At 35.5% G+C, this 12,247-nt stretch overlaps 2 protein-coding genes across 3 annotated transcripts in view; one reads left to right on the forward strand and one right to left on the reverse strand.

Annotated features, from left to right (window-relative positions):
- The first annotated feature begins 82 nt into the window (after positions 1-82).
- LOC123014889 (protein UXT-like) lies at positions 83-783 on the forward strand. Its single transcript, XM_044414186.1, has 2 exons — positions 83-147; positions 209-783. The coding sequence occupies exon 2, from the start codon at positions 318-320 to the stop codon at positions 762-764; it is 447 nt and encodes a 148-aa protein (XP_044270121.1). The 5' UTR covers positions 83-147; positions 209-317; the 3' UTR covers positions 765-783.
- Positions 777-12,247, reverse strand: part of LOC123014888 (G-protein coupled receptor 52) — a 23,569-nt gene continuing 12,098 nt past the window's right edge. The window contains exons 3-5 of one of the 2 annotated variants that reach the window (XR_006413349.1): positions 6,566-6,862; positions 3,158-4,165; positions 777-3,099 (exon numbers count right to left, since the gene is read on the reverse strand). Coding sequence is in view for 1 of the 2 variants with exons in the window: in XM_044414185.1 (XP_044270120.1) it covers positions 3,330-4,165; positions 6,566-6,740 (1,011 nt within the window). In the remaining variant the exon portion in view is untranslated. Of the gene's footprint in view, positions 4,166-6,565; positions 6,863-12,247 lie in introns of both variants that reach the window. The other variant, XM_044414185.1, reaches the window with a different exon arrangement.

The raw sequence follows: 12,247 nt of genomic DNA on the forward strand, positions 1-12,247 counted from the left end.
AGGTACAATTAAAACTAATCGAATCATTTTTCAATTTCCCTATTGTTTGACAGGGGAAATTTAAATTTCTCTATTGACAGCACAGATTTTTGACAGGTAGAATTTTGACAGATGTCAGAAGACAGATCCAGAACAAAAATAAAACCGGTAAAATTTTATAATAATTAATTTTATAATAATAATAACAATAATTATACACCTTTTCAAGTGCCACTGATTATGTAGCAAATCTGCATAAAATGGTTTAGAGTGTTTAGAATAAGCGATTTGTGTACTTACATAACCTCAAAACCTCCTGTCAAAGCCATGCATTCAAGATGATAAACCCCGAGGAGATGAACAAAAAAATAAGGGAGTATGAGACTTTTCTTGAAGATACTTTGAAGAGAGACCTAGCGGAGGTGCAAAAGATCCTCAAGGATAAAGTGAAAAAATACAAAGAATGGGAGGAAGTGAAGCAGGTGACAAAAACAATAAACGAATTCAAGGAGAAAGACCGTGACATGGTTGTCCGCGTGGGTTTAGGCTGTGGTGTTCATGTGACTGGTGAAGTTTCGGATTATGAACGGACCTTTGTGAACATTGGACTCGGCTGTTTGTTGGAGATGGACTGTGATGAGGCTGACAAGTATTCGGATATCAGAATGAGGAGTTTGAAAAAAGACATTGAGCATTACAGGAATTTAGCAGTGCATGTTAAAGTTAATATTAAAATGGTGCTGTTGGCGATAAATGAATTACAAAGCCTGATGTTGAATAAATAAATGCGCTTAACTTTCAAAACAATTTTTATTTTAAAATATTTAAATTTAAGCTATTACACAACATGTGAACACCTTTTAATAAGTCAATACTTACATTTACATTACAAAACTATGGTATAAAACTAGCGGACTACGTACAAAATTAGACTGTTGTGAGCGTAACAAATATTTTACATTTTTATTTATACTTAAAAACTCACTCCTTCTGTAACATATCGTAATTTCTTTTCTTAGTTAACTACTAGATAACCTTCACGTAACTACTAGTAATTAGTTTTTATTATAAAGCACACTTATATCGTGAAAAGAATTATATCTAAAAGTATATAATTGGCCATATTCATTGTTAGAAAATAGCTTTATTTTATGCAGGACTATTCAAGTTAAAACAATTACGCTACGTCAGTCTTCTTGTACGAATGCCTCCCTCTGGAATGTGGACGAAGGTTGCAACAATCCACTTTTTTGAGCCCGAAAGCCCAATAGCAGTGATCTCGATACCACTGAGTGATTTATGGACAAAAAGGACAATTTAATACTGCATACTGCATAAAATAAAGCAGATACCTTTATGTGCACCCTTAATTTACATTTTACAATCCAGGCAAATTAACGCTCTCAACAATAATTTCTATAATAATTTATTATTTGATTTTTCTTTCACGATCTTGTTTATTTGACTGGACTGTTGATACTTGGTATCAAATCTCGCAAAATTACTCCAATGTGGTGACCATCTTGATTTTCTTGTGCTTCTTATGTTTTATGTGCAAGTGGCGCTCGATTCCGATTTGTCTTAAAACCAGATGACCACCACAAGGGAAAATCAGCGGGATTTGATCGCCTCCGTTCCCTTAGTAGATATATACAGAATATATAAACAACGTTTATTGATGTCTCGATATTTGTCTGGACAACAGCTAATCGAATTAAAAATTAACAACAAATCGTATATATCATAACACATGGATACTGATTACCGACAAGATGTAGTAGCTCTGTACAAAAGCAAGCGACTTGCTTCAGCAAGTGCGCGCCAACTTGATGAGTAGGCCATATGGAAACATGCGCCGCCTGCACCATGGATTCAGCAGGGAATACCCGACTGGATACATCACTAATAATAGAATAATGCAATGCACGGCTATAACAACACTAACCTAAACGTTGATAAGCATTCGCAGAATGATGAGATTTCGTAGACATCGAAATTAGACAAAAGCCACGCACAGAAATTGCAAAGATGATATCGTACACTAGAACATTCCCGTTTTGTTACTACGCCCCGATCTTGCGACACACAGAAAGAACTTATTAAATTTTATATGAATTTTTTGAGATTCTGTGTGATTAACAGAAATCGGCTATAGACACGTAAAAACACAACGTAATTTTTAAGTGTTGTGACAATATCACTTGTTTGATAGTAGTTTTTTTTAAAGGACACACTAGTTGATTGTTTTTACGCTTCGCCTAATGCCTAATGCAACAGTTGTGTGTCAGATATTATTATGTACTTGAGCAAAATCTACGGTACGGTTAAAATTGCGAATCCGGGGAAATAATTATCTTGTTACAAATGACAGCAAAAAATGATAGGTATTTAATTAAATCGATCAATCTACATAAAGCGTCTGAGAGAGAGATTTCAGCTTTAAAACTATTAAAATACACAACCTATTCTATTTTTGTCCAATAAATGTTACATTGATTAGAATGTTTATATGTCTAATGAGAAGTCTAACATTCTAACAATTGTACATAATAAATATCTCAACAGTTCGGTAGTATTAGAAACTGTGCTCTAAAAACATGAAGTCTATTTAGCCTGAGAAACATTAGACCTAACATAGTATTGACGTAAAATCTTTTTTTAAAGGGATGATCAGTACAAAATCCAAGGCAACTTATTATGTGTGATCTAGCAATACGTTTTGATTGCTTAATTTTAAGCTCATCCTTAACAACTACATTAAAATCATCACGTCCAATTTATAATCGGTGTATAATTTTGTGTTTTGCTTCGTTGCATTTCTAGTAATGAAAAAATTTGATTGTGTTTGCGGATCAAGCAGATGCAGACCTAAAGTGTTTCATTGATTTAGTAATTGCAGCTGGTTACCCTGTTTTTGAACGTGCCGCGCGATAATCTATCTTTTTCCAACATTTTTTGGGTCTGCATCTCGATAAAGTTTGAACAACGGTCGTTAAAAGTTGGTGTTAAGCCTCATTTTTGATTACACATAAGCAGCCAATACACGGGGATTGTAAAATCGTTATGAGCTTCCCAAATAAGCTGCATTTATCGCTACAAGTTCCTCACGGAGATTAAAACCTACAAGTAATATTAATTGACTGTTAATGTTAAAATACAAAACACTTGAAATCTGTACAATGTATCTACAGCCACATAGATCAAGTCCCGAATCACTGGTTGTAAAATTGATTGCGTCTCGAGTAGTGCCACCAGTACCTCCTGATTTTAGCAACCAGGTACTCGTAGTCTCGCATCGCGAGTCCTGTGATGGGGAATCCCGGAAAACATCCGGTGGCGGGAAAGAGTAGTCAGTCATCTGCTTCCATCCCTATTAGCTCGGCCTGCATTCGGCCCTTGTATCTGCAGCAGATCGTCATGCAGAAGATCCTCAACGCCAGTCGGAACTGCGGACTCATCGTGATCAGAATCATCGACTTCCAAAACGAATTCAGGAACCCCAACCAGACGATCCCAAAATGTAAAAATTGCACTTGTAACTTAACACCGGTGAAGTACTCGTACAGCTTGACCCCGATGTAGGGAGTCCAAGACACCCAGAACGCCACCACCAACGAGAACGACATTATGTGGCTGGGGTTGGACAGGTTCTCCGACAGCGCCGTGGCGTACTCCTTGTCGTGGAAGGGGTGTCCGCTCCTCAGCTTCCTCAGCATGTTGAAGATGTATGTGTAGGTGTACACAATGGTGATGAGGCTGGGCCCCAGCACCAGGATGGACAGCGTGACGGAGTACGCCGCCATGCTGCCCCAGTCCAGCATGCAGATGTAAGCGTCCTTGTCGAAGACGGGCTGGTTAAAGCCCAACAGCGGGGGACAGCACAGCATAGCCGCCGAGATCCACGTGAATGCCATCCAGCACTGGCACCGAGTCTTGGTTTGGAGAGTCTCGTAACGGAGGGGCTTGCGAACGGCCAAGTAGCGGTCCACGCTTATCCACATGAACGTGTACACAGTCACGGCCCACAGGGTCACCTCCAGGTAGCCCACGAGGCGACAGACGATGTCGCCGTAGACCCACTCGCGCACTACGGCTGGGTACACGGAGAGTGGGACCACGAGGAGACCACACAGCAGGTCCGCTACGGCCAAAGACAGCAAGTAGCAGTTGATCACCTCCGATGGGCCTGCAATACGAACTTTTTAGTAGTATACCTTACTAAAACGTGATAGCTTAAGCGCTTTCACACATGTGTAAAATGTTAATTTAATCATTTTTGTCGCAAGATGGCGTTTTTTTTTTTGGGGAATTGTTGGAAAGTTGGAAGCAAAGAACTTTATTTTTAGGTTCTGCTTTATTACTCTTTTTCTCTTTCTTATGCTTTGCTCTTATTTTATTTTATTTATTTGAACTTGCCGGAAAGCAGGACCTTGTGCCGCTACACCACAACGCCACCGATAGTTTCTCTGTTCTAATTCAATTAGTTTGTTAATTAAAATCGTTGGCGTTTTTTTCCAAAAACACTCTTCCAAAAAAACGCCATTTTAAAATTTTGATCAGCATGTAAAATTTGACCACATCGTTTGTTACATCGTTGTAATCAGGAACAAAAAGGCTTTCCAAAAATACAGAAATCAAATACAGGGTGTTTACGGTATTGAAGTTGAAATTTAAATGAAAGGATATTTACGGTAGAAGAAAACTAATACGTTATATAAAACAAAAATTCACGTTAAAGGAAATTATTCGTTTTACACTATTTGTCTGAGAACTGCTGCTTCGGCTGCAACAATGGCCATTAGTATCATTACCTTGTGTTTCACCGTAAATCATAATCACGACAACCAATTTATTATTTTAATATTTTACCATACATCTTCATAGATTTGGAGAAAAATTAAGAAAAACGAATCAAACCTATTGGAAACCATTCGCTGAAAGAGATTAAACAGAAGATCTTCGAATTTTGATTAAAACTAAAGCAAAAGCAAATCAAATGATGACAGTGTCAAAACTAAGAAATGACTATGAAGTGACTTTTCTCTTTCATTGTCATGGATACGATTTTTTTATCTGTTGCAACAATACAATTTTATCTGAACAAGGAAATAATTCCAGTGACCCTCAAACCGTGTACCAATATTTTGGAGTTAAATAACATTCTCGATAATAACAATTGTGTGAGTTTTTTTCTCGGTTACAGTATTTCTGTACTCTTCTATTACTAGGTCAATTTTCAACTCCAAGACTGTAAACACCCTGTATATCGTCTATAAAAAATCCAAAATTGAGTGTTGTAACTCTGATATCAAGAGCGCCTTGGAAAATACGATGACATATTTAGATTCTTTGTAAAAAAGTGCCTGCAGAACGTCCTAGTTAAAAATGTCTGTCTTAGTTTTCGTTTGAAAAAATAAAAACGTAAATTACAAATTTCCGTGTTTTTCCAATAATTCAAAAACTAAAAATAACCCATTAAATTTTTTTTCAGATTATTGTTCAGCATAAAAATGCGCAACTCTGCGCTAATTTAACCGACCTCGTATCTTATAATAATTAAGATCCCTATGGTGGAGCTCGAAAAACGAACCACTCTGTAGAGTAGTTTTATTCACAAGTTATGTAATTACATAATTTATGTAGTTTGGTATTTATAGAGTACTAAAGTAGATTATTACATAAAAATCTTCAGCAAGTATTTTTTAAACAATGCTTTTATGTTTCTAAAAAATTAACCTTTTTTAAATACAAACTCTTTAATGCTATGAAGATACATAACACTTTTTAGTTGTATTTTAGCACCTACAGCCATCAAATTCTTGTGTCATATATACTCGTATGTCACGTGCTTCATAAATCAACCCCTACATATGCTCTGTCCTACATATTTAACATCCTTATTTAGCAGAATTTCAATTTTTGCTAACTCTACATAAGCTGAATTTTTTCGGAAGCTCCGAATTTATGAGAGCCTTAATGTCGTAAATAAACTAACTTGCAATTAGTAGGAGTGTGTTTATTTAGGCCCTTGAAGCTTCGGGTTAATTTTTACTCAGCTTTATTAGAAGGGTTCTTTGCAACGGGAATTATTTACTTCAGTACGAACGACGGTATAAGTCTTTAAATTTTTAATGAAGTGAATATCTCCATGCACGAGCTTTGTGATGGTGCAGTTGTCGGTCTAAAAACCTTCCAATTTTGTTGGATCCGTTATTTGTGTTTATGTTATTTTTATCAGAAAATAAATAAATGAAAAGAAGTTTTTTATTGAAGGTTACTGTTTGAATTACGCGGTGATTCGAAAGTGGCTATAATTTTTATATCGAATGTCAGTCGTAAATTGTTCTATTTTTATTTTCTTATTTATCTTTGCCTAATCCCAATTTCTTAGAACGCGAAAGAAACAAAGTTAATCATCAGATGACTACACTTACGCTCTCACTTTCTCCACGAACCCATCAAAAATGCTCATAAATAAAACATGTCTCGCTTCCTGTCCTGTCTTAACTTTTTACAGTCACTTATTTCGCCAAAAATACGTCTTTACTGTTTTTCTCGCAAACTGCTCTGCGACACGCATACCTACCTCTGAAATTGAGGAAGGTTGCAATGATGAGTATGTTGGTGACAATGATGGCGATGGCGATGATGAAGATGATGCCCGCTTGGGTGAGACCCTCCAGCGTGAACACGATTCCCATGTCATCGTTGGAGTCGCTGAAGATGATCATAGCAGAGGTGCTGTCCCTGGTACGGAACATGCCGGGTCCGGGCCGCTAGCGATGCCGGAGTGGAAGCGGACCCGGATGCAGGTGGCGCCACCTACCCGCCATGCCGTTGCAAGGATCACCTGAAGTGCTCACAGCGCGCTTGCATGGAACTCCTGAAACAAAAGAGTACATTTATTGTGGTTCCTTGGTTGTGAACTTTTTTAATTATGCTTAAAAATTGATGTTATCGGTTGCAAGGTCTTTTATTCTCTTGGGCGTGTGTGCACGATCGTGACCTGTTAACATCATAAACTGGCACGAACTGGCGAACTTTGATGGTTTTAAAGTTAAAATCAAACATTTTGTTGCGTGGAAAATATAGCTTTCCAGACTAATTTTGCATGAAAATTTAATGTTTGTTGGATATTGGTACCGGGTGGGCTAAGAGTAATGGACTTTTTGGTTAAATTGTGTTTCAGGCAAATGAAAAATAATAAAAACCAATGTCACAAGGATGTTATGTATTTTATTGGTTTTAAATTTGTGTAATTATTTTAAAATCAATAAGTATTAACTTCTTCGTTTGCTTATATGTATTTATAAAGTGGTGTAACTAGGGCATGAAAATCGAAAGTAATTAGAAAAAATGTCATAAAGTTTCATAATAAGGGAAATAGTTGATGTAAAAGTTTCTTTGTCCAAATAAGATTTTTATTATTTTAATTTGTATTCTTTTAACGTATCAACCCAGTGAAAATTTGGAAAATTCTATCAATTTTTATTATCGAATTTGTTTTTTTAAACAAGTAATGTCGGGTTATCAAAAAATGATGTGTACTTGACAACACACAAGAGATTGTGATGTTAGAAGATGACAAAAGCAAACAAACCAATCCACAAAACTGAGATTTTCTCGAAATAACTTCCTATTCGAGAAGGTCAATTTCATTGTAATGTGCTTTAGCTCTTATAGGTATTTCTAGATAAGTACTCGTATTCAGTTTTCGTAGTCTTTCTCTATTATTGGATTCACATTAAGCTTGAAGTATGAAATTAGATACTATTCTTTTTACCTATTTGCTGTAAATGACAGATATTAGATTAAAGTAGTGGGAGTTTAATAGATTAAAAATTCCGAGAATCTACACAATGGCGCAGTTCCATTTTCTGTGAGACTCTATTAAATTTCTTATTCCCATTGTTTTCAGTTTAATGCATTTCTAATTTCCAACTATTGAAAATGAATAAACTTAACCGATAGTGGCACAACCTTCCCTGATCTAAATATAAATTGAATTTAAATGCAGCCCCTTGCCCGCCGACGGGGCCATCGACAAAACGTGCGCTTCTTGAACGAACCAAGTTATTTGCATTTAATCTAGATTTTGGATGATTGGATCATCATTTTTACACCCAGGCGGTGTTGCTTTGATGTAATCACAGTCGGGACTGCTTTGTTTTACGGTTAATTTAGTTTGGAAATGCGGGTGTGCAATTACCGCTTTCTTCGGTAAATAACTCTAGATTGTTGCCGTCATACCAAGCCAACATTCAACAATGTGAAACGTTTTTCCGCAGTAAACAAATCATTTTTCATCACACCGAACGTTATTGATGGAGCTTTGAGATCGCTTTGTAGTTGTCTCCTTTTCAATCATGTGAAAGGGGGATGAACGATCCAAGTTCTGGAACGTGGGAGATGGTTCACAATTGAAATTAGAAGGATTGGGGTGGTTTCATCAAAGGCGGGAGCTTTATGGCGGCTTCCTTTAAAATCGTGCCATGAAAAAGGAGATTTCTTATCGCTCAAAGAAAAGTTTCCGCTAATTAAATGTTTTTCGTGGTCATCAGTAATCAGAGCCACCCTTCAACTTGTTTTCACTCATTTTGCTCATTTTTGCAAAGTTTCTTAACGATTTTATCGCTGAGAAATACATTGAAAGCCTGATTAAGCTTTCAATTAATGGCTCAAACTTCAAACTAAATTGTTGCGTGCTTTCGACAAAATGGGCTTCATCAGATATGGCGAAGTAATGACCACAAGTTTATACAGTAACATCTAAAGGATGCTAATTGCAATGATTAGCAGCAATATTTTTAGTTTTAGTGCATGTAAGCCCGTTGTAGAAATTTTAAATACAGTATTTAACAACACAGAAATTACTACACCACAAAATAAAATATTTTTTTAATATTTTCTGCAATTTGAAATTAACTGAAACTAAAAAAAACTTAATTTGTGAAATCTGCTGTTCTCTGGTAACTATTGCAAAATGCTTTATTTAGATAGAACATTAATTAACACTTGATTATAGAGGAATGCGAGTTTTTTTCTGTTGATTATGTACCACTTTTTATTGTAGAATTTTTGAAAAAAAATTTTTTTAATAGCAAAATTTGTTACAATTTATCGAACCAAAATGTACACTAACTAGAAATGTAAAAAACTATGTAAATAACACGTTACTAGTCACTGACCTGTCTTATACATAAACCATAAAGTTATTAAAGTTGTTGCACGGAATCTGTTTGATATTTTTTTATGGGTGTTTGCTCTAAAATAACTGTGTAAATTACATAATGGCGTGTTTATGATATTAATGTGGTTAGGTCAGGGTGTAAAGTTAGATATGTTCTGTTTTTGTTTCAACATGTAATAAACGATTGTGTTGGACGAAGATGAAATAGATGTATTTCGAGTTAGCCACTCCTATGAACATTTATAATTACTTTGTAACAAGAAACGGCTTTGAGATTTATGAATGTGTCGCTTCTGACTCTATTATGATCTTCTTGTGACCCTAGTCAAATTATTTACCTTGTTTCTCTTGTCAGTAAATATCATGTCATGGTATCAAAATTATTTCATCGGACTGCTTGGGAAACACCGCGAAAATTGAAATAACGAATCAAATAAATTTTTATATATCTATTTCCTGTGAACGCTTTTGTGACAATATTTTGATGGAGGATGGTTCTCTTATCAGCTTCGATTGCTCTACTCGTTACTGGCTTTTTACCATTAGTGGTCCAACAAAAGCAAAGCACTCGTGTTATTAAACTTTTTTGATATTTTGCTTGCAAACTTTGTAAACATATCACGTCTTATCAGTTAACGCCACACGGCTGCTGCGGTCGTTTTAAAAGAAGCGAACTCATAAAAAACACTATTTAAGCTTGACTTAACAAAATCGTTGACGGCATGGAAATTTAACAGGGAAAAAAAGACTTGTATTTAAGCTTTACTACTTAACCGAATTTGTCAGGATCGATACGCCCCGGCTGGTTTTCAAGAGATTGACCATACAGATATAATGCGAAGGAAAAAGGGATAAAAAGCGATGCGGTGAGAAAATGACAAAGAGAACTTATCAGGAATCAATTTATAAGTCCATCGATGACAAGCTGGGACTAAGTTTACATTGTCAGCACCTAATAATGGGAATTTACAGTGCGACGACTACAAACGCAAAATCTCACAGATTGTAGTTTTTTGAATATTATTATTTAAAATCACTAACATTTTTTATTGGTAGTAGGAACCGAATTATGTTGCGCGTTGAATATTTTAAGCAATAATAATCAATCGATCGATAGTGAGAGCTCACATTGCGATGTTCCATTATTCATGAGATTCACCAAGAAAAGCATTGTAATGATTTTTAAGAAAACCTCTTCATTTTGCACTTCCCTCCCACACAATAAACTCATAATTCCAGTGTTTTCACTATTTACTATTCTGTCATCATGTCGATCACATTTTCTGCACAACATTAGATACAGTAAAGTTGAACCGCAAAACTTTAGAAAAGACCTTTTCTGAGTCTCTAGCAATTTGAATTCACAGCTCTATGATCGCCGAGTAAATTACCCTTAATGCCACAGCCCTTCCTTTAGGGGCGCGACAACCGGAATCATGATAGGAACAAAGTATCAGGGTGTGGAAATTCTAATACGCATTGTTCTACATTATTCGGCCAAGTTGGTATTGTTTTTTTTACATTTTAAGAGCAAAAAAATTTAAACAGGAACTTTCAATTATAATCACAAAAAGAAGGAATAGAACTTTTTGGTTTATTACGTTATAGCGAGGGAAAATTAATCAACTAATAAAAACTGCACCAACGCTTCAGACTGAAATGTTTTTGATGTAATGCAAACTAAAGCTTTGTTGTTTCCGCTCATTATCAGTCAAAATGCATTTCCTCTGAAAACACGCAACAGCAGTTTGATGCTGGTTGTTCCAGGTCATTAATTATCTCGTTGAACTGAGTTTCCAGGTATTTACTAGAAGTTTTGAAAAGCTATTACATTTGCGGCTTTTGAAAACTTACAAAAAAAAAACGTAATTAAGAATATCGTAAATTTTCATTATACAGGGGTGTGCCAGAACTTGCGTCTCAGGGAAAAATGCCCTGTATGGTAAGATACCAGGAACATTGACTCTATTTATTTCTGTTGGAAAAACAATTTTCCAAGTTTTTTTGCTACATGTGATTAGAAGTGGAAACAAGGAAGCTGTATCCTAAATTGTAACTCTGCTTAAAGTTATTTGTGGCTTTTATTGGAATTTTTCTCTTGGTCGCGAGATCTGACACATCCTGTTTGTATAGTAAAATAATAAATAAATTAACTAATTCCAAAAAATACATTACTGAATCTACTTTCCTCTTTGTGGTTTGTGTTGTGACTGCAACTAAATTAGCAGAGTCTAAATTCAAATGGATTGGCGGTATGAAAAGTAACGAAAACGTTTCTAAAGTTCTGTCTCTCTCTGTGTGCGCAAACAAAATTAAATTATTTGACTTTCTTTTCATTATTTATTTTGTTTAATGGAAAATATATTTAGACTCGCACGCGAATAATTTGTTTCATAATTTTTTATTACGTATTCTAAAGCTGAAAAAACCAAACCGATTATTTGCCTAATTTTCTAATAGGTTTTTGTCGTTTTGCTAACCTGATTAAAGAACTTTAAAATCCGTTTTTGCCATTAATGAGCAACCCTAAACGAATATACAGAAACAAGCGGAACTTCCTTTGAAACCATCCTCGAATACGGGCTTTGAAAGTCCTCTACTCCAATGTTGTTTGATGTTATAATGAATATAAAAAGACGATGAAAAATCACAGCATCCCTAATTTTATGGTCGCCCTCCCCATTGTGGGAACTTTTCCCGATTGATCAAAGCCAATTTTTAATTGGTTTAAAATCGCATGGCTGCATAGGTGTGTCTTTTTAGTTAGCACAAAGTTAAATTAAAATTAAATTCTTTTATCAAGTTTGGAGCTTTGAGTGAGAGCCGAAATAGTTATTTACATTCGTGTGCGGTAACTTACATTTTACAGTGCGAAATGAATTTGAAGCACGACGCGCAGCGGAGTGCTTTAATAATTGAGCACTGTAAAATGGTTAACGCACAAGATTTGTATTAAGCTTTTTGGCCGACGTTTAAACAAAAATCTACAAAATTCAGAATTAATACAAGTAAATACGTTTGACATTAAATATCACGGTGGCTATGCACTCTAATGTCAAACAATTAAAAAAGACGCAA

Source organism: Tribolium madens, unplaced genomic scaffold (assembly GCF_015345945.1).
Source record: "Tribolium madens isolate multiple individuals breed KSU strain unplaced genomic scaffold, Tmad_KSU_1.1 Scaffold_97;HRSCAF=244;Tcas5.2_LG3a, whole genome shotgun sequence".
NCBI classification, from domain to species: Eukaryota; Metazoa; Arthropoda; class Insecta; order Coleoptera; family Tenebrionidae; genus Tribolium; species Tribolium madens.